General features: G+C 48.1%; 1 protein-coding gene across 1 annotated transcript; it reads right to left on the bottom strand.

Moving 5' to 3' along the window:
- Positions 1 to 2,015: 2,015 nt before the first annotated feature.
- cxxc4 (CXXC finger 4) lies at positions 2,016 to 6,688 on the bottom strand. Its single transcript, XM_062478253.1, has 3 exons — positions 6,260 to 6,688; positions 2,241 to 3,221; positions 2,016 to 2,027 (listed from the first exon to the last, which is right to left on the bottom strand). Exons 2-3 carry the CDS (start codon positions 3,072 to 3,074, stop codon positions 2,016 to 2,018), a joined length of 846 nt encoding a protein of 281 aa, XP_062334237.1. The 5' UTR covers positions 3,075 to 3,221; positions 6,260 to 6,688.
- Between the last annotated feature and the right edge of the window lie 15,840 nt (positions 6,689 to 22,528).

The raw sequence follows: 22,528 nt of genomic DNA, 5'->3' as shown, positions 1-22,528 counted from the left end.
AAACAAACAAAAAGCAAGTTTAGATTTGTTTTCTGGTGGCAGTGTTTTTCCCCCTCGTCATAGCAACCGTGGTCATGACATCAGACGTCTCAGATATCTGTATGTTAGTCATGTTAGCCTCCTGTTGGACACCTGTTTCCCACTCACACACACACACACACACACACACACTTAGGAAGTGCATTTGATGTTGACTGTCGATACATCCTGAGAGAACAGGTGTGTGTGTGTGTGTGCGTGTGTGTGTTTGTGCAAATTCCAGTATGAAACACCTGTGCACCTGCCATTTAAAACAGCAGCCCGTATTTAAAATCCTCCACAATTATGTTTCATAGGATCCCGAGGAAAGCGTTTGGTGTTTACGTCCTGGAACAGAACGTTGGGCGTTCTTGTGTACAAAATAGCCAAGTAGAAAATCTTGTATCAAAAGCATGTCTTTATCAAGAGGTTTGGCCAGGCCTAGTGTACCAGACATGCCACTAACTTGCATGGTTCATAAAATTACAGCGGTATACATTGAAAGAATTTAAGAAACAAAAAAACTTTTTTTTGAGTCCAAAGCGCCTCACAGGGAAGATTTGAACCTGTGACCTCTTGATCTGTAGTAAAAATGCTCTAACCACTGAGCTACACCCACCCCCCTTTGTAGCCATCGTAGTTATTATCTAGAGAATTCCACTCTTTACTCATTAGTTAATCTCACCCCACACACAGAATACAACCTTGCAACATCCACCACACACTATTAATAAATAACAACAAGATGTTGTCCTGATGCTACCTGTCTGAGTGATACTCAACACCTGTGAAGGGAACACACATTCCCACCATTTGGATTATTTATGAGCGTTCGGTTATCAATGTTTCCACCGTTTGCGGTGAAGGTGGTACGGAACAGAAGTGCCGGTGGTTTGGGGCCGTGTTTCAACTGCTCCTTTTATATTCCAACACAGTCACACTACCAGCAAACGTCAACCAACACTTAATCAATAAAAATTCACCAATTTAAAAAAATTAATTTATAAACACTTTCCATGGGGGTGGGAGTTCACCAAAGCAACAAAACACTCTTAGCAGCTGCCAATCATCTTGAGTGAATCCAGAACATTCTGTCCTTGTCCTTTGTTTAGAAATCCACCAGCCAACGCCATCCCATCCTGGCTCCTTTTTCTCCTACGCACTCTTTCTTTCTATTCTCTCGTCCACCGGATTGATACATTAGCTCCTAATAGCCTTGATGGAATATGAAATGATTTCATCTCAAGCAGACTTCAGACCAAATCAATTCACACTGCATCAGGAGGGAGGAAGCTGTCTGGGTGGGCGACGAGGAAGAGGGTTTTTTTTCGCCCGTTTTTATCTTTTTTCTTTCCCCTCCGCCCCCCCACCCCCTCTGCCCCTCCGCTCCCTCCGCCCCCCCGCCCCCTCTGCCCCCCCTGCCTCTCCGCCTCCTCCCCACACTGAAAGCCATGAGTGTTTTTGAGAAACGGCGTCAGCCATCGTCACCAACCTCCTCCCTCCGTCTCTCACTCATACACATCGTGGGGGGGGGGGGGGGGGAGGAGGAGGAGAGGGGTCTGAGGAAGAGGCTATGAGCAATATTGATCCCTCCCCCCATCCCCCCTCCCTCCTCTCCCTCAGAACGGCAGCTCTCCATAATTGGTTCAAATGGCCGAGCGCTGAGAGCGATGGCTCGTCCACTGAAAACCATTTCCCAGCGAAGGCTTGGAGGCCAGCCAACAGCTGGAGGTATGTTCCAGCCCAGCCTCCCTAGGATCCCTCTTCTCCCCCCCCTTCTTCAAACCTCCCTGCCTCTTCTCAGCCCCCCCCCGATCCCTCCCCCGCCCCCAAGCCCCCAGCCTGACTGGCAGCAATTAGGGTGTCTGAGCCAAAGCTCAGCTTGCGCTTCGCACACACACCCCCTAATTACTGCCAATTAGGATAGGCGGGTAGGCAGATCGCTGAAGCCAGGGGACGCACAGGCATGGGTGGGCATGGAAACCGTTTTCCAGGGCTTAGAAACGTGACTGGAGGAAAAAAGGTTAATGCTTTGGAGTACAGGGGGGATAACGATGAGATGGAGAGAGGGAGGGGAAGTGTTTCTAAACCCCTCTAGAAAGGTGCACCTCACACACACCTCCCAAGGTTGCCCCCCCAACACCAGCCACCACCACCAGCCTCCAACACCACCAGCCGCAGCCCCCTCCCCCCCCCCCCCCAACACCAACAGCCTCTCTCACCTCGAGCGAGGAACCAGGCTTTTTCTTCAACTCCTCGCATTTCCTGAACTTGCATATCTGGTGGCCCGTCTTGCGGTTTCGACAGCTGCTGCACACGCCACAGTTGATGAGCCTGCGGCACGGCGCGCACACCCCGCACCTCTTCCTCTTCTTCTTGGCCGGGTTCCCCCCTCCCCCGCCGGATCCTGAGGAGTTATTCTGCGGGCAGTCCGCCAGATTGGCAATTTGAAACGCACTGTCTGTGACGGCACCGGAGGCTGCGGGGGAGTGAAGGGCTGTCATGACGATGACCCCGGGAGGTAATGAGATGCCCCCTAAAGCCGGGATGGCGGAAAAAGTTCCGACGCGTTCCGGGAGATTCATTATCTCTGCTTCGGCGCCGCCGCATTTCAGCTTGTTCATGCATTCCCCGGCTAAAGGTCTGCAGTGTTCGGGGGATAAGGTAGAGAGGAAATTATTATTTGCCATTTGCAGCGTCTCTGGCGACAAACCGGGCTTCCCGTGCCTGTGGGAGTCGTTCCTGTGCATGCCGGTCCTGTTAGGGTTCATGGCAGCTGACTTCCTGCCCCAGAGCATGGCGTTGTCGCAGTTCCATGGGGACATTCCGATCCTGGCGCTGGGGAAAATGGGCGTCGTGATGCGGGCGATTTTGGCGGCCTGCGGGAATCCTCCGTTGTTTTTGTAGAAGTTGGCGAAGGAGCGGTAGCGTTCCATCTCGGCATTGTAATCCAACAGCTGGCTTAATCCACCGTCCTGAAGCAAGTCCTTCTGCAGGAGGGACACGTCCGAATTCTGGGCGTTCTCAATGCACAGGGCGTTGCTGAGGTTCGACATGGTCGAAGGAGGAAGCGGAGGCTAGCTCGCAGGAAGTGTTGGGGGTGGGGGGGAGGAGGGGGAGGGGGGTCAGGGGTTGTGGAGGCCGCGGTCTCTCGTGGGTGCTTAGCGAGTCTGTGTCAACATCTTGGGGCGTTCGTTCAGACCCTAGGGGGGAGAGAACCACAGTTACAGATGAGACACACACACCCAGACACACACAACACAACACACCCAGACAGACACAACTCAACACACCCAGACACACACAACACAACAAACCCAGACACACACAACACAACACACCCAGACACACACAATACAACACACCCAGACAGACACAACTCAACACACCCAGACAAACACCCAGACAGACACACACACCCAGACCGACAGACAGACAGACATAACACATCCAGACAGACCGACAGGCAGGCAGGCAGGCAGGCAGGCAGATGTAATATTCTGTCACTTGTGCGGTCCATTTTTCCCTGACAGAAAAGTCGAAACTGGACATGAGACAGATGCAATCAACTGAATGCTCCAGATTTGTAGTTTGAAATAGCCAAACCTGTACCTCCCCTAAATCACTATCTCTTCTCCATCTCCATCATCGAACTACAACCAATCCACACCACTTCCTTGTCGTCCCTCCAATCAATTTCCTCCTTTTCGTCAATTTCCTCCAATCACAAGTTTTTCCTTCAGATAAAAGAGCGGAGCGTTTTCATGAATCAGCCTGCTTGTCATTCTACTCTCCCTCTCCCTCTTTCGCTTTCTCTCTCATTTTCTTTTTCTCCCCCTCTCTCTCTCTCTCTCTCTCCCTCTCCCTCTTTCGCTTTCTCTCTCATTTTCTTTTTCTCCCTCTCTCTCTCTCTCTCTCTCAGTCCCTCTCTCGCTCTCTCGTTTTCTCATTTTCTCTCTCTCCGTGTTATAATGACATGCATCTGAAATACTCAGCATCAATGCTTATCTGGTGACAGTAGAGATACAGCTTTTTAGTGTCATAGTAAACGAGGACAGATATCCCTGTGAAGGAGATACCATACAGCCTGCTCTGGGTCTGCATCATAGGAGAACTTCAAAAGAATGTATTCCTTGAAATACTTAATGCTGTCAAAGGATTTCTTGGACATTTTGAGAAGTTACTTTTATGATGCACGCAAAAAAAGAGAGACAGATATTTACAACAGGCCCGTTCTGTCAGAATAATGAAGATGGTGGCAAAAACAGTCCCATTATCAACATTATATCAGCGTCATATCCAGCTGAAGAAACAGACCATCAACCATGCTTGTTGATATGCAGCTTCGAGACACAGGCACACACACTCAGAGACAAGCACACACACACCCACACACACACACAGAGACAAGCACAGACACACACAAACACACAGAAGCCTCACTGGAATCCAAAGTATAGCATCTCATCAGTGATGCGCAGAAACAGTTATAATTAATTTTGGTGTGAAATTCTAACTTTATTTTACGTTGTTATTATTAATTAGAGGCTGCTAGGGATTGTCAAGAGGATAATTCTGAGGATGTACCTGTACTTGTTGTGACAATTGCGATAAACTTTAAACTTTAACTTGATAATACCTCCCAACAGCAACTATATCCAAAAACAGTCCACTTCAGGTGATGCTTGAGAGGGATCATTGAAGATCTCCTACTGACTATTCCCTAGTACCACAGTTAGACGGCTCAGGCCCCTAACATCTCTACTGGAGCCTTCTAGAACACCTACTGGAGCCTTCTAGAACACCTACTGGAGCCTTCTAGAACACCTACTGGAGCCTTCTAGAACACCTGGTATTGTTCGGCTCCTGAGGAAGGTTCTGTTTCACTCCCATGATGCTCCAGCACAGATCGGCCGCTGGTGAATTTCAATCCACAGCCCAAAGCCCAAATACCTCGACCACTTTGGTGTCAGCTGCCTGGGGGGGGGGGGGGGGGGGGGGGGGTGATCCAATGAAGCGGGAGGTTGAATTCTCCATTTCCTCTCTCGCTCTCTCTGTCTGGTTTCTGTTTCCACAGATAAAAGCCTATTAGACACATCTATCTCTCTCTCTTTTCCCTCCCCTCTCTTTCTCTCCTCTCCCTCTCTCCCCCCCCCCCCCCCACTCTCTCTCTCAGTGTGTTTTAATTGCCCAAGCTAAACCATTGCTGGAACATTAAAGCATTTCAAATCACTTCCATGCTACAAGCCAACAGCTGGCTGTAGAATGAATTACAAAACCTAGAACATTGCACTGGGACATAGGCTGGGTGGCCTTAGTTTCAGAGAAGCCCTCAAAGTGAGATATTAAACGTAATTTTATGCTAAGAAAGTATTTGGTGAGATCAATACATACATTTTTTACAGTATATACAATCCATGCCAACACAGCAGTATAAATAATTGCTGGTCTTTAGTATCTGTTTACACAAAAGGCAGTATAAACCTTTCAATATTTTCTTAATTCTTGGTGTAAAAATACAAAAAATGTTTTACCAATGAGGCAAACATTGAGAATAAAAAGCTATATTCAGAAATATAAGCTAGACAAAATATCTACATGGATGAATATATTCGGTCGCCTGAAATAGCCCAAAGTGCGAACACAACAGTGACGACACCATATCCAGCAACACCCGCTGTTGTCACCGGTCAACATCCCCTCGAGGGACGCTAATCATCGGCCTTCCTCCGGGTCATTATCGCTTAATCAATTCACCCAGGAGCCAAACACGGAGGCCTAAGGCAATCAAGTCACGGCTATTGATTTTCAGCCTGTAAACAAAGTTTAGAGAGACAGAAATGTTCGATACTTAGAGGAGAGGAGGAGAAGGGATGGAGGGGGAGGGAGAGAGAGAGAGAGAGAGAGAGAGAGAGAGAGAGAGAGAGAGAGAGAGAGAGAGAGAGAGAGAGAGAGAGAGAGAGAGAGAGAGAGAGAGAGAGAGGACGAAAGTGCTGTGCGTCCGGGTGAAAGCCTCTGCACCACGATCTCGTTAATTACACTGACTGGACGAGGCATTAGACCAGGTTAGGCGCTGGAAATATGAAGGATGTTCGGTTTATACAAAATAAACCTGAAAAAAAAATTCTGACAGATTTAGCCGAGCGCTTGGGCGTCAGATAAGTAAAGGGGAATTGGGAGGGCGCATGCAGTATAACATAACGTTGGATTGACGGGGGTAAAATGGGAGAGCATCACCTACCGGGTTCCCGGTGAGAAGCGATTCCAGACGCTAGTCTGCCAATATCGAGCGACACATTACTGCAAGGCGAGGTGGCGAAAAAAACGATCCTTCAACTCGAGGACGCACATAAAGAACGAGAAAGAGAACGAGCGCGCTCAAAACAAAAGGACCATTTTACCGACTTCTTGTGAGCGGATCTGTGAAAGGAAAAAAAAGTAACAAAAACGGTGCAAAACTACAGATATCAAAGCTTCGTTTAGTCCCCCCCCCAAAAAAAGAAAAAAATAGATTTACTGTCCCAAGTTTAGGAGCGGTGGGGACAAAATAACGAAGCTTTAGGTGTTTCCTCTGGTGGTCCGTGGTGTATTGTGTGGTTCCTAGTGCTCGAGCTCCGTCCTTGTCTCCTGTCGCTGTGTGTGGCTGATTTGGTGCCGAGGTGAGGAAGCGGGGATGTGGACACCTACTGATCATTGGCTGGAAATTACTATAGAAACACGAGGGGGAGGGTGGGGGGCGGCTGAGGGCGCTCCACTGGGAAAATAACGCTGGGTAGGGAAACTGCGTCTTAACCTTTTGTCGTTCTTCTTTTTCTCCCCCCCCTCTCTTCTCCCCCCTTTCCTCCCCCCCTTTCCTTCCTCTCCCCCGTTCTGTCTCCCTCTTTCTCTTTCGCTGATATTCTATTTCATTCGGACACATGACGAAGCGTTTACAGAGGGCTTGTCATTTGCGAGATGCGTCTTTTAATAGGTATTCTGCGGTTTGCGTGGGGTGGATGGAACTTGTCAAATTAATTTGGATGGAAGCGTTCTGTGATTAAGATAAAATGCTTCAGACCAGGGGTGTTTCTCCACCCCGCCCTCCGCCGAACGACAGCCATAATTACGAAGACCTGCGTGCACGACCGGGGGGGATTCATCACCGTTATAAATCCCTTCCCCGGTGGCCACGGACGCCTGTCTTGCAGCGGCATTAAAACACGAACGCACGGCACATTTAATCCATGTGCCCGTGTGTGATACGCTCATTCTTGACGTTATAGGATATAATTGCTGGCCGCACGTGAAATACGATGGGACGGAATTGTGATGAAATTACAACTGCAATCAATTATAAACCCAATCATTCAATCAACTTTGATATAGATTAGCATTAGTTAATGTGGCATATAAATGATCAACATTCATTATTAGCCCAATGTAATCATACTGTCCTGTCCATTTCTTAGGTAGGCCCTATGTATGTTTTAATAACTTTAATAAAATATGTTTGAATATAGGTCTACAGTTTACACACTTTCTATAAAGATGCACTAACATCCAAACACCATGCCCCAGCACTAAACATACCATACCATACCATACCATACTATACTATGCAAAACCAGATACAAAACTCGAGACCAGTGGTTCTCAACTGGTCTAACCTCCAAACCCACATTTGTTCTTGGTTATAAAGTCACGACCCCAAAATAATTTAATTTCCGAACCATTATAATTTATTTCACGAAACTATTTGTGCTGTAATTCACAATGTATTCACAATGGCTGTACTCTTCAAAACATAAAACCATCAAAAACAGCAACAAGGTATTCTTCACAAAATGAAGAGGGCACTGATAAAACAGGAAACATTTTGACATTGTGTTTTTAAATGAGGCGGTGTGAGCCTATGCATCATTGAAGTTTTTGTGGCAAAAAGTGAAGCTAAACGATTCAGTTCTATTCAAGATTCAAGATATTTATTGTCATGTAGGCCTATACGGTTTAACAAAGTTAGTCTGTACAATTAAATCTAAAAAGCACTAGCTGCCAGTTAGCTAATACTTCATCAGGTTTGTTTTCCCTGTATTTGCGCCGTTGAGCACTAGACTGTTTGACTGACTGATAGAATATTAAAGCAATAAACCAAAGAGGGGCATCAAATGATGATCATAAATCCTGTAGAGCAATCGATGCCATTCAATATCTGAACGATTGGAGTGGATATATGTACACATCACTTCCGCATATTATTGTATAAGTTAACACATTCCGGTAGCGAGCAGTTACGTAAGTTCTCAAACACAAAATGCCGGTTTTGACAATCAACGATGTAGATAGGATTCTATGTTACTGCCCTTCAAGCAAGAGGGAAAAGGGGTTCAAATTATACATTTCCAGGTACATCGACAGTTACAAAGGTAAGGTTTAGGCTATCTAACTCACACAGTAAAACTTTTACTGTAAAAGTAGCTAGCTCTAGCTACTCTGGCTAGCTCTAGCTATCTAGGATTTGAGCAGTAACGTTAGCTAGGCTAGCTAACAATGTTTTGTACTCAATTATCTGTCAGCTTGCTTCTTAGTCGTTCATGTTAAATCACATAAATAAATGGTCTGTCATAAGTTTGTTTAAATGGTCTTTCTTAGTTTCTAAAACGGGAAAGATCTCCGTGAGGGTGAACAGTTATCGGTAGATGAAAAAAAGCGAGAAGCCGCGCAATCTTAGTGTAGGGTTAGTAAGAGAGCAATAGCTATGTGCACGTAACCTGTTCTGGTTATTAAAAGTCATGTTTCTAACTTTACCGGGAGTTCTAGACAAGGCCTGGCCGTGATAGTTACGCAGGTTACCTCATTTTACAATGTGTGCTTACTGTGGTGCTGATGGACACTTGATTTAGATAGAAAGCTACCAAGTTTACTTTCGGCTACCTAGTCTAGGTATTAACGAATTAATTACCTAGACAACAGTTCAGTTGGAAACTCGTCAAACCGTATTTCCAACAAACGTGTTACATTAGCCAGTTTTACAGAAATATATTTGAAGCTTGTTTACTTTTTTTGTGGCATATTGTCAGTTAGCAGATGGTACTGGTTGAGTCACGATCCCAGGTAAGATATGTCAGAGTGAGTTGTTTGAATCAGCTTGTTTCAAAGGGGTTTCATTATTAATATAATGCAATATATGTAACACTTAAAAATAAAAGTAGAAGGGGAATATTAAGTCATAATATATTTTAGGACAGTTTTTACACAGGATTAGCCTTTTTTCTTCGTTTTGATTGAACTCTTTCAACTAGGGTAAGTGAGGTTCCCACATCACCATTAGCCTACCTCTTAGTAAGAGAACCCTGTTGCATCCTACACTTTCACACTTCCGGGTCACCAGGAGGGCTGTGGACCAGTCACCATACAGGAGCCTGGCACATCAGAATATCTCTGTGTGTGTGTGTGTAGTCTGTGTAGTGTAGTTTGTGTGCACGTGTAGTGTACGTGTAGTGTAGTTTGTGTGCACGTGTATGTGTAGTGTAGTAGTGCGTGTGTGTGTACGTAGCGATACAGCCTGAAAATCATTTCACTGTGGTTTCAGGGGTCGCCAGCCCCCCTCTCTCTCCCCTTAGGGATGACTGCCTAGGTGGTCTCACCCCCGGGCCGCTCCACTACAGGGAGGGGGGGGGGGGGGGGAGGAGGAGGAGGAGATGAGGTCCCACGTGGCATGGCTTTGTTCCTGGCTGTCTGCCTGTTTTCCTGCCTCGCTTCTCCCTCTCTCTTTCTCTCTCTCTTTATCTCCCTCTCTCTTTTTCTCTCCCTCTCTCTCTCTTTCTCTAACGCCCTCTTTCTGTCTGTGTCCCTCTCTCTCTCTCTTTCTGTCCCTCTACTGTCTGTCTCTGGCTCTCTCTCTCTCCTTCTCTCTCCCCCTCTCTCTCTTCCCTCTCTTCCCACCGCATAGAGGGGTAATTAATAACTGGGTTGCCAGGTTTAAGCGTTGCCAGGTTTAAGTGTGGCCAGCGTTTAGTCGATGGAAACTGGATCCTGGAGAGGCAGGGTCACGAGAAGTGGCCTGACCCATTCAAGGCTCTACGGCGGGGAGCTATCGATTGTCTCCACCTGATCTCTGTGCTGTGTGTGTGTGTGAGAAAGAGAGAGAGAGTGTTGTAGGTAGAACAAGCACGTGTGCCTTTTTGTTGAAGCACCTTGAACTTGAAATAAAAAATGTCCCCCAGAATTGAACTTTAATGGAAAATCGGTAGGAGGCAGATCTACCTTTATGTATATACCTGGGTTAGGGTTATGTTTTGAAATACTAAAATAATATAAAAGGTAAATTGTTCAGAATAATCAGAAATCACGTAATCGCATAATTTACACAATCGCCAGAAACCACACAATCACTATAAAACGCACTCCAGAAATCTTAAAATGGAGTCACCAAAGATCCACGGCCATCATACGACACCACACAGCACAAACTGCAATCAGGGTTCCCAAAACACCTGAACCAGTAACCAGAAGATCCCCTAACAGCAGACCTCCCAACAGAGCAGTTATCTGCAGCTTTTTCTCAATGAAAGGTGAAGTCAAGAATTGAGAAGTAATAGAGAGGAAGTGAGAAAGAAAGAGAGGTTTGGGAAAAGGGGGGGAGGAAAACAGGTGGAGGGTTAGGGTTAGGAGGAGGGCAGGAGAGATCATTTGGAGATGGGACGGGCCAAACAGGATTAGGGAAGAGGAGAGAAGGAGGGGAGGCAGAGGATAGAGTATTGGGGAAGGAGAGAAGGAGGGAGGATTGAACAGGAGGAGGAGGGAAGAGGAGGAGGAGGGAAGAGGAGGAGGAGGGATGAGGAGGTAGAGGGGAGGAGGGAAGAGCAGGAGGAGGTAGAGAGGAGGAGGAGGAGGGAGGAGGAGGAGGGGCTGAACTGCAGCAGAGCCTCTTGGAGGTGCGTTTGATGAGCTCATCCTGACTTCTGTTATGGAGATTAGATTTTTCCCCATGCCCCTCTCATGGGGAAGGGAGGGAGAAGGGGGAGAGTCAGGGAGGGCGATAGACGGAGGGAGGGGGAGATACAGAGGGAGGGATAGTCCTAGAAATCTAGATAAGGAGGGAGAGAGGGGGAGGGTTAGACCTAGAAAGGGAGAGAGCAGGGAGAGAGAAAGATGGGGGGGTATAGAAAAAGGGAGGGAGAGACCTAAAAAAACGGTAGAGAGGGAGAGAATAAAAAACAAGACAGTTTGAAAAAGAAGGATAGTGAGGGAGGCTGAGGTAAAGAGGGAAAAGGACGGGGAGAGAGAGAGACACAGAGAGAGAGAGAGAGAGGAGGAGCGGGTGCCTGAAGAGGATAAACAGTGTGAGATTACGAGAGTGTGGCGTGGCTCGCTGTTCCGGCGGTGCCGACCTTGGTGGTGTGTTTATTCAGCTGGCCGCCTCATCTCCCCGCCTCGGCACGCCGTAATGGACGCTGCCTCGCCTCGCCACACATTAGCCCTTCTGCCTCAACATGATGCATCTCACCCTGCCTTTCCCCTTTATGCTACTCCTCCTCCCTCCCTACTTCCATCTCCCTCCCTCACAGACTAATTAAAAAGAACCGAACACCGTTAATTACGGTGGTAGCGGCTCGCCAACACCAAACACCAACTCCTCCGTCTGGGGAGGGGGAGGGCGAGGGTGGCTGGTGAGCCGCCGCCGCGGTCGGTCGGTTGTTTCTGCGCTTGTTGTTTGGTCTGTGGGAGTGGAAGAGAGGAGCCCTCAGAGACCTGACTGAGGATTGGTTGGCTCTGTTTAGGTAGGCTATCTGATTGGTTGGCTGTGTTTAGGTAGGCTCTCTAATTGGTTGGTAGTGTTAGTGTATCTGATTGGTTATTAAAACAATTAGGGGGCGTTGTTTGGCCTAGCATGAGCAGTTGACACTCCAATTTAAATTGTTTTTTTATTATAATGTTCAGCAGCGTTTCCGCTATGTTGATTTTTCTGTGGCCGCCACGGTATCAGAAATAGGGCTGTACAAAATTTTAGGCCGTCTATCAGCAGTGATTGTTAGAAAGCGTATCGGAGGATTGCATGGACACGCGCTTCACAGCGCAGTTGAGATTGCGTGTGTGCGTCCTTGAGAACTGTAGAGCTAAGTCGTATAACTTATGTTGTCAGTTAATTTAAGGCTGTTATTGTATTAGTCTATAGTTCTTGCTAATTTAAATTAAGTTAACTGGTGATTTTCGTTGTTTGTAGACTATTCTTCCCTGCTAGCGAAATTGCCCCCACTGCAAAAAAAAATCCTAGAGGAAACACTGGTTCAATATAAAGTAGGCCCTCCTGACCGGCTGCACGTTGTGAGGTGGTTGCTATGCAGCGTACGCGGTTGCTATGCAGCGTACACGCTAGCAGCTAGCATATTTCTTTTTTCATCGCAAGCTGGCGTTATATTGATTTAATTATTTTTAATTTTTCTAACAAGATACCTTTGTTTGTTAGCTAGCTAACTATTGTAGGTCTAGGTTAAACTTAAATGTTTAAATTGTGTTAGCTATCTAACTATCATAGATCGGTAGGCTAACATTTTTTCTTCGGACAGCGGAGTGATACTGAATCGTGCTAAGGAGTAAGACCCATAGCTGTGGGAAATGGTGTAGATGCCACGTCTATGAACCAATCAGATTGCTTGACTTGAGCTACCAGTTTAATATATGTATATATATACAGTATATATGGTGTGTGTTTTACAGTTACTGTTCTTAGTAAACTATAATCAGATAAGCATGCTGTTTTACCGAACAAAAAGCCTGCTGTGTCCATGGCCCACTGTTGTTTGACCTTACTGACATGTTGACTTGCGTTTGCGTCATCACCCAGGCTTAAGTGCACATCTTTATGGAGGCTGTGTGTGTGGGTGTATAAGTACCTGTGTGTGTGTGTGTGTGTGTGTGTGTAAGGAGATCGTCTTGTCTGGGCGCCACGACGGGCAAACACGCCTCCCCTGCCGCCGTCGTCGTGGAAACAGGTGGAGCAAGCAGGCTGGGTAAACAGCAGGACGACACGCTAATCCTGCCTGTCACATTCCCTCTGGGTGAGGAGAACCTGCTTCCCTACCCAGCCACAGCCTCCCAGCACCCTCTGGGTGAGGAGAACACACAACACAACACTCGGTATGTAGCTGTAAGAGTGTAAAGGTTCTGTGGGAGTCAGGTGGCTGAGCGGTTAGGGAATCGGGCTAGTAATTGGGCTAGTAACCAGAAGGTTGCTTGTTCGATTCCCGGCCGTGCAAAATGACGTTGTGTCCTTGGGCAAGGCACTTCACCCTACTTGCCTCGGGGGGAATGTCCCTGTACTTACTGTAAGTCACTCTGGATAAGAGCGTCTGCTAAATGACTAAATGTAATGTATTACACTGTTACAACCCTGCTGCTGTGATATTTTCAGTGTTGAGTGGTTGGAATGTGTAGTTTCTGTATAATAGGGACGTCGTTTTTGTAGTTCTTGACTGTCAGTAGAGGGATAGAACAGTGCACAACAGCGATGACTATTTTCATTCAAACGTGCTCTCCGCTAAAGTCCAGGGACCAGATCCTCAATGGAGTCAACACAGCAGATCCACTGGCCACATGGAGGTCGAGCAGGAAATGGAGAAAGCAGAGCTTCCTGAACTCTGGGGGCTGAAGGGGGCCGGGGGGGGGGGGGGCCTTTAGATCTGCACACACACGTTTCACTGCATCAACCTCCAGTCCTCCTCCTCACTGACGTCGACAGGGGAGCCATAGACACAAACCATGACCTCTATCAGACCCCAACCATCTTCCCCTAGCACCACCCTAACACCATCACCTCCTCCAGGACTCTGCAGTCAACCAGGGATCAGAATCTCCGTCTACATCGTCATCAACATCTGAATACGCTCCACAGACCAGCTGGCCAGGGGAGAAACGAAAATCAATTTAATGGTGGATAAACTGCTTTTAACAACAGGGACAATGAGCGAAGCTCACAGTTGCAATTTTCTGCTGCCAGCGTTGTAACTTGTCTGAGGACAGGAAGTAGAACCTGACGTGCTGCTGCTGTCGGTGTCGCTGCGCTGCCGGGCGGAGACAAACTGTGTCTGAGTTCACGCTGTCCATTTGGGGGGAAAAGACAATTGAGTGTCCGGTCAGAACAAACATGACCATGGCGGAGGAGGGAGAGAGGGGGGGGATGAGAGGAAGGGAGAGATGGGGAGAGAGACCGGGAAGGAGAGGGTAGGAGGTGGAGGGTGGGATAGGAGGTTGGGGGGGTGGAGGTGGAGGGGGGGACGTGAAGGAAGGGGGGTGGTAGCGTGAGCCACCTGCCGTGGCACACTAATGAGAGATCGCCACACATTCTTTTCTTTCTCCTCTCCTAGTGCTCCCTACCATTTTCTCTCTTCCTCCGTCTCTATCAGTACCTTGCTCCCCCCCCTCACCACCTCTCTCTCTCCCTCTATCACACACACACACACATCTTCAGAGAGTGGTGCGAGGCGGCGGGAATTAATTGCGAGGGCGATGGCGGCGGGCGCAGCTCAGGAGCGGGTCATTAACACACGCCTCCCCCTGGAAAAGCACCGCGTGTGTGTGTGTGTCTGCGTGTTTGTGAGGGAGCGTGTGTGTGTGCCTGTCTGTGTGCCTGTGTGGGAGGGTGTGTGTGTGTGTGGGAGGGTGTGTGTGTGTGTGGGAGGGAGTGTGTGTGTGTGCGTGTCAGATGGTGCTGAGCAGGGCTCCAGAGCGGGTCATTAGCACACGCCTCCTCCTGGAACGCCACGGGCGTCGTTCTGAACGCCACACTGCTCGCACTGCCCCCAGAATTCCTCAGGAGGAGGGCGGGGGACGTAGAGTGGGAGGGAGGGGGGGGAGGTAGAGTGAAATCGGAGAGATGGAGAGGGAGGTAGTGGGGGATGGAATATGAGAGGGAGGAGAGGGGGATGGAATAGGAGAGGGGGGGAGAAGGAGGGAGTTGGAATAGATGGAGACGGAGAGAGGGGGTGAATAGGAGAGGGGCAGAAAGGGAAATAGGTGGGATGGGAAAAAGGTGGATAGGGGAGAGAGGGATGGAGGGATGGATCAGGGTGATGAAAAGAGGGGGAGGGGGGAGGAGGAAGCGAGGGAGGGAGGGGATGGAGAGACACAGCCAGAGGGGGGGGGAGGGGGGAGGAGGAAGCGAGGGAGGGAGGGGATGGAGAGACACAGCCAGAGGGGGGGGAGGGGGGAGGAGGAAGCGAGGGAGGGAGGGGATGGAGAGACACAGCCAGAGGGGGGGGGAGGAGGGAGGGAAAGGATGGAGAGACACAGCCAGAGGGAGGGGATGGAGAGACACAGCCAGAGGGGGGGGGAGGGAGAGGAGGAGGAGGGACCGCCTGAGCAAGAGGGGGGAAATAAAGGGAGGTTGAGATGTAGAAAAGAATGGATAGAGGGGATGAAGATATAACAAATATTTCAAGTAATAAGATATTAATATTACAAGTCTTTGCTATTAAAATCCTTTTACTATTTATATATTATTATTATCAGAAGAACACTGTGAGATGCAGATGTACACTTGTGCAGGAAGCCTATAGATCAAATTCATAAGCAAACATGTAAACACACCTCAATTACTTTCAAGGGAATGATCCATGTAATTGACCCAGGTGTCTCTCTCTCTCACACGCGCGCACACACACACACCAGTTCGTTTATGACTTGTCTTAATGATAAACCTATGTGACAGCCCCACTATGACTCCAGGCAGAATCCATTGGACGCAGTGCCCTCTGCTGGACATGTATCACATGACATCATCTTACATCATCGCCTACAATATCTACTTAAGCTTGGCCTGCCTACAGCACACGCACCTCAGTTATGTAGCCCTCAAACACCAGGTCTCTAAGCGGGGGCAGTTCGGGGGGGGGGGGTATTTAGCTGTTAGATTAGCTGGAATCTGTTAAACTACAACTGGGGTTGGAGAAATAACCTCCTGGAGGGTTAGAAGGAGCAGTAGGGTTTTATCACCCTGTCGATTATATGATATTAAACTGATAAGGTGCTACATGCTGTTGATATGAACTCACAGTCATTGTAGCAGGTAAACAGTCCATGAATTTAATGTAATCATCTCTTTACTTAAGATAAAGCCACTAATGGCAAGGGGGTCATGATTATTTATCATCGGTGCAGCCAACGCACCGTCTGTTACAGGCCATCAACTTTGTTAAAACATTTTAATTGGACCGCGTAGCAATCGCAAAGCTAACGGAGCTGACTCAGCGGAGCACGCGCACAAACGGCAACATATGGCGGACCGTTAACGACCTCTGAAAAATTATATTTTAGTCCAGTCCGCGGATACGATTTAGCGTCAGAGTTTAATATGCTAATTTCCCCCGCTTTCGTACCTGACCCAGGTACGTTATTCTAGCGTCGACTATAAGGGCAGGGGGGAGAAGGAGAGAGAGGAGTAGAGGGAGGGAGAGAGTGGAAGAGAGAGTAAAATAAAATGGGTAGTCAAAAGCATCCCAAGAGTCTGTTGACCGAGGGAGAGAGAGAAAGACACAGAGAGAGAGAGACAAAGGTAGAAAGAGAGGTAGGGAGAGAGACAGGGAGAGAGAGGTGAGGAGAGGAGAGACAGGGTTCTTCCTGAAGAAGGATTTAATGAGCCTTTTCAGAGCGTCTCTTTTCTCCTGGCTTGGGACAATCAGGAGGCTTAATGAGAGCGAGACCGCTCGCTCTCCTCACCCTGGGGGTTGGGGGTGTGTGTGGGTGAGGGGGTATTTAGTCCCTCCTTCACCCCTCAACAACACTCCAGTCACCCCCCACCCTCTCCAGTCACCCCCCTCCCTCTCCATCCACCCTCACCAGCCCCGTGCTAATGCGCACAGGCTGTGTCTCTGAATAAGACAACTTCATCGTGAGAATCTATTGTGATATTTTAAAGAACCTCCTTTCCCCCTCCCCCCACCCACCCCCCCTCCTTCCTCCCCTCTCCCCCCCTCCCTCCTCCCAGCCCCCCTCCTCTCCCTCCACCCTCCCCCACCCTCCCCCCTCCCTCCCCTCCTCCCAGCCCCCCTCCTCTTCCCAGCCCCCCCTCCACCTTGTGTGTGTGCTTCAGGATGTGACATTTGTCATTTTCACACTGTGACAAACGTTTCTGCAAAAGTAAACAAGCTGGAATTCATAGAATAAAGCCCAAACAATAGTCAGGATTTATCACACGTTAATCTGACTGACTTTATGTTGTGCTTCTGTCTGCTATTGACCAGCCACCTTGTTGAATTGATACGTGATTGGTTATCAGCTGTGGGTCTGTTGCCAGAGAGACAGGATAATCCAAGCTGATTGGTTATTGGTGTTTGTGGGTATAGTTGGGGAGGTGACGGATATCTGGCATGCAAGCACATGCGTGTGTGCGTGTGTGTGCCTAAATTATGTCTGTCGACATACTTCAGACAGGCACGCAGTTGCACGCACACTCGCACGGCGCAGACACACACATCTGAAATGGATTTCTCCCCCTGTGTAGAACGTGGGCTGCCTGCTCAAGGTCACTGTTAAGGACGTAAGACACCCTCACCAGAGGCTCAGCTGCTGTGCCACACACACACATACACACTGCACACACACACCGCACATACACACACACACCGCACACACACACACACCGCACACACACACACCGCACACACACACACACCGCACACACACCGCACACACCGCACACACACCGCACACACCGCACACACACACACACCGCACGCACACACCGCACACACACACCGCGTGTGTGCGGGGGCAGTGGGCTATCAACAGAACAAGTGTGTGTGTGTGTGGGGGCAGTGTGTCAGCAACAGGCTTTGATCAGGACCAGTGAACAGGTGTGGCTGTTCTCATGGCGAAGTGTGCCGGTTGTCATGGTGGCGTGTGTCTGTTGTCATGGCGGCGTGTGCAGCAGGTGAGAAGTTTGTGTCGAGTCTGAGAAATATGCTGGGACTCAGTCTGGAGGAGTGATACCATGCCAGGAGGTGGATGCCTTAGCGGTTAGGGAATCGGGCTGTTCATCGGAAGGTTACCGGTTCGATTCCCGGCCGTGCAAAATGAAGTTGTGTCCTTGGGTAAGGCACTTCACCCTACTTGCCTCGGGGAGAATGTCCCTGTACTTACTGTAAGTCACTCTGGATAAGAGCGTCTGCTAAATGACTACATGTAAAAAAATGACTAAATGTAAATGTTTGCCTGCCTGGCTAACCATCTGTTGATGGATGGCTGAACGTCCGTAGCTATAAGCCCTAGCTGTGGGGCTGTTTCTGGGTGGCTGTTTCTGGATGGCTGTTTCTGGATGGCTGTTGAAGGACAGAGGGATTACTAGCAGGTTGTAATGAAGAACAGGGAATTGAAAAGGGTAAATGAGCACCGACACTTAGAACTGTGCTGTGTCGCAACAAGCTGTCCCTGCTTTGACACCGGATCTGTTACTGGATATTTGTTGACTGTACTTGGAAGCACATGTTGGCTAGACTGTTTGAGGCAGTTTAATGAATACAACTACAGAGCTGGAGAATGCACGTACAACAACTGTGTGAACAGCAGCTGGAGCTGCAGCAGTAGTGCGTGTGTGTGAGTGTGTGTGTGTGTGTGTGTGTGTGTGTGTGTGTGTGTGTGTGTGCGCCACCTGTAAGGGAATGTTGAATCGGGACATTGTTCAGAAGAACATGCAGGGATGTTGGGATTAGTGACCAGTGCCTGGTCACAGATGTCGTGTGTTCCCCACACACACACACACACACACACACGTACACCCACACACACAGCCACACACACAGCCACACACACAAACACACACACATTAACAGACCAGCTGTCAGAATGGCGACACACTGTTCTCATGTGTCCTCTTAAACACGTGTCGATGATACACAGACTCTCTGGAAATCCTTCTGCAAAGAATGTTTTTTTACCCCCTGTCCGGGCCAAGCACTTTTGTGGCCCGTGGTGTTTACACACCTTTTCATATAAAAAGTGAGTTTGAGTGAGTGTTAGGTTTGAGTTGGGTTTTGAGTTGGAGAGTCAGTTTATAGGCCCAGAAATGCTAGCCAGCTAGCTAGTGGTAGTGCCCCGGCCAAGTTGGGTCACTTCCTGTGTGAGATCAATATGTAAACTATCAACAATAAATAACGTTTTTTGGAATTTGAATACTCTTACCCGAGGAAATCCCCTTCGCTCCCAAACAATAATTCTCTCCCTTTACCTCAGTCGACCCCGGAAATACACACGTTTCTAATAATAATATATTAATTTAGTGGACGCTTTTATCTTAAGCAACACAGAGGGGGAATTGAACCTGCCATCTCTTGATCTGAGGTCAAATAGTCTAACACTGAGCTAAACACATCCCCCCATCTCCAGTCTATTGATTATTCATTTCCAGAACAAGTTAATTAAACAGAAGAACAGTTTTGAGGATCGGTGGGGAAACTGTTGGCATAAGATGAGGCAACCACTGTGTGGCAGATAAGACTGAGAGGTCGTTTAGTCTACAGACTTCAGATCAATTCTTTCTCTCATTCTAACAGTTTAGAATGAATAGGATGGAAGGATGGTTGGATGAGTGTGAACAAATATATATTTTTCAAAAATATCTATATATATATTTCTATATATAAGTTTCTAAAAGCACATTTTGGAAGGTTGGGAAAATATTTGGGGAAGAAAAGGTTCACAAAAATGTTTTACATCATTGATGAGTACTTGATGAGGACTCTACTGTACTCTATTGTAATCTTGTCTAAAAAGCAGAGCGCTTTACTCTACTCTGTTTTAGGTTTTCTCCTCCTCTCTTCTCTCTGTTGACTGTGTGTGAAAAACAGTTGTGAACATGTTTTACGTGATGGATGAGACAGAGGGAGTTAGCGATGTGTACATGACTGACAATGATCACCAAATTGTCAACTACAAAAACGATTCCTGGCGAATGCGCTGCGTGTCTATAGTGTCTTTTTGTATTAATGTATGAATATGATGTGAGGTCCAGATACCAGCGTGACACTAATACAGGTGTAGTAATGGCTACTTTTTACTTCAGAGCCCACACTTCTTTTACCAGAGTCTTTATAAACATGAGTATCTGTACTTCTACTTGAGTGAAGGACGTGTGTACTTTTGCCATCTCTGGTTATATGGATGGATGAATGTTGTTGGATGGATATATTGATGGATGAATAGATGGATGTACAGTAAGATAGATGGACGTTGTTCACAGGATGGATAGTTAAATGAATGAATGAATGGATGAACAGGTGAATGCATTCATTGTGAAATGGCTGTGTGGTTGGAGGCGGGACCCGGCCCTGGGTTGCGGGTTGAGAGGCTTGTGTTGATCATCCACTAGAGGTCATCCTTTCTTCCTTTCCACTAAAACTAGTGGTCTAGTTTGCTGTGTGTGTGTGTGTGTGTGGGTGTGTGTGTGTGTGTGTGTGTGTGTGTGTGTGTGATGGAGGCACCTGCTGCCCACATGAATGAACGGGGGAACATTCATGATCTCCTCGGAAACAGCGGGTCGCCACGGGAACCAAGGCCAGGTGCTGATGGGCTTCGATCAACCCTGCTGTGATCGGGGGGGAACTCTGTCAATCACTAGACCACACACACGTGCACATACACACACACATACACACACACATACACACGTACACACACACGTACACACGTACACATTTGCATGCACGTCAGACACAAGTGCGCCTACAGGCACGTATTCGCACGCACACACACACACACACACACAGACACATGCACGGCTGACAGAAGGTGTCTATAGAGGAGAAGAAAAGGAGGTGAGATGCTCCTAGTTTGAATGGATCAGAAACACCCCAAGATGCTGTACCTTCAGTAAGAAACACCCCAAGATGCCGTATCTTCAGTAAGAAACACCCCAAGATGCCGTACCTTCAGTAGAAAACACCCCAAGATGCCGTACCTTTAGTAGGAAACACCCCAAGATGCCGTACCTTCAGTAAGAAACACCCCAAGATGCTGTACCTTCAGTAAGAAACACCCCAAGATGCCGTACCTTCAGTAAGAAACACCCCAAGATGCTGTACCTTCAGTAGGAAACACCCCAAGATGCTGTACCTTCAGTAAGAAACACCCCAAGATGCCGTACCTTCAGTAAGAAACACCCCGAGATGCCGTACCTTCAGTAAGAAACACCCCAAGATGCCGTACCTTCAGTAAGAAACACCCCGAGATGCCGTACCTTCAGTAAGAAACACCCCAAGATGCCGTACCTTCAGTAAGAAACACCCCAAGATGCTGTACCTTCAGTAGGAAACACCCCAAGATGCTGTACCTTCAGTAAGAAACACCCCAAGATGCCGTACCTTCAGTAAGAAACACCCCAAGATGCTGTACCTTCAGTAGGAAACACCCCAAGATGCCGTACCTTCAGTAGGAAACACCCCAAGATGCCGTACCTTCAGTAGGAAACACCCCAAGATGCCGTACCTTCAGTAGGAAACACCCCAAGATGCTATAGCTTAAGATGATGTCAAACCGGATGATGCAGACTTCAATCCAAAGGCAAGAGCTTTATCTAACCCAGCAGGGGGTTCAGGGCTGGTCCAAGCTGGAAGATCATTCAACTGACCGGCTCTTTAGACCATCCTCTGCCCCCCCCCCCGTCCTTATTTTTTAAATCCCACTCCCCACCCTGCCACACTCCCCCAGACCCCACCAGACCCCCCTCCACCCCCCACTGAGGTTTAAAGAGGGGGGGGGCACCTTGTTAGAGATCCTCTGGTCTCTCTGTCGTGTATGCGCTCAGGGAGGAGTCCCGTGTGTGTGTGTGTAAACAGACAGGTGCACACACCTGTGATGCAGCAGATGAAGAGTTTGTGTTTAATGTCTTTAATGTTAAAGACCACAGTGTCTCTTTCTTTCAGATTGAATTTGTCTGAATAATTTTATCAGAGTTTTTGCTTCAATGTGAGTAAGCAGGATCCAGAATGTCTGTTGTGGTGTAAGTGGTCGCTAGCTGGCAGTTTTGACAATAAAAATATTTTTTAAGTCAAAATATCTCTCTCTCCCATTGTCTCCCTCCTTCTCTACCTCTTTCTCTCCTTCTACCTCTCTCCTCTCTCTCTCTCCTTTTCTCTCTCTCTCTCTCTCTCTCTCTCTCTCTCTCTCTCTCTCTCTCTCTCTCTCTCTCTCTCTCTCTCTCTCTCTCTCTCTCTCTCTCTCTCTCTCTCTCTCTCTCTCTCTCTCTCAGCCCAGCTGCAGTGGTAGCATGTCTCAGCAGCAGCTAAGGTCTCCTCTCTGAGCCTCCCTCCTCCACCTTCCTGCCCCGGTTCCCCTCCCCCACTTCAGTGTAAAACAAATCTCCTTTTCTGCTCCAAGCCCTCAAACTATTGAGTCAACAAATGTCACTGAGACAGGGTAGGGGGCAGAGGAGGGGAGGGGAGGGAGGGAGGGAGAGAGAGAGAGAGAGAGAGAGAGAGAGAGAGAGAGAGAGAGAGAGAGAGAGAGAGAGAGAGAGAGAGAGAGAGAGAGAGAGAGAGAGAGA

Source organism: Osmerus eperlanus, chromosome 14, assembly GCF_963692335.1.
Source record: "Osmerus eperlanus chromosome 14, fOsmEpe2.1, whole genome shotgun sequence".
NCBI lineage: Eukaryota > Metazoa > Chordata > Actinopteri > Osmeriformes > Osmeridae > Osmerus > Osmerus eperlanus.
The sequence above is the reverse complement of the archived record's forward strand: the minus strand, read 5'-3'. Positions and strand labels throughout refer to the sequence as shown.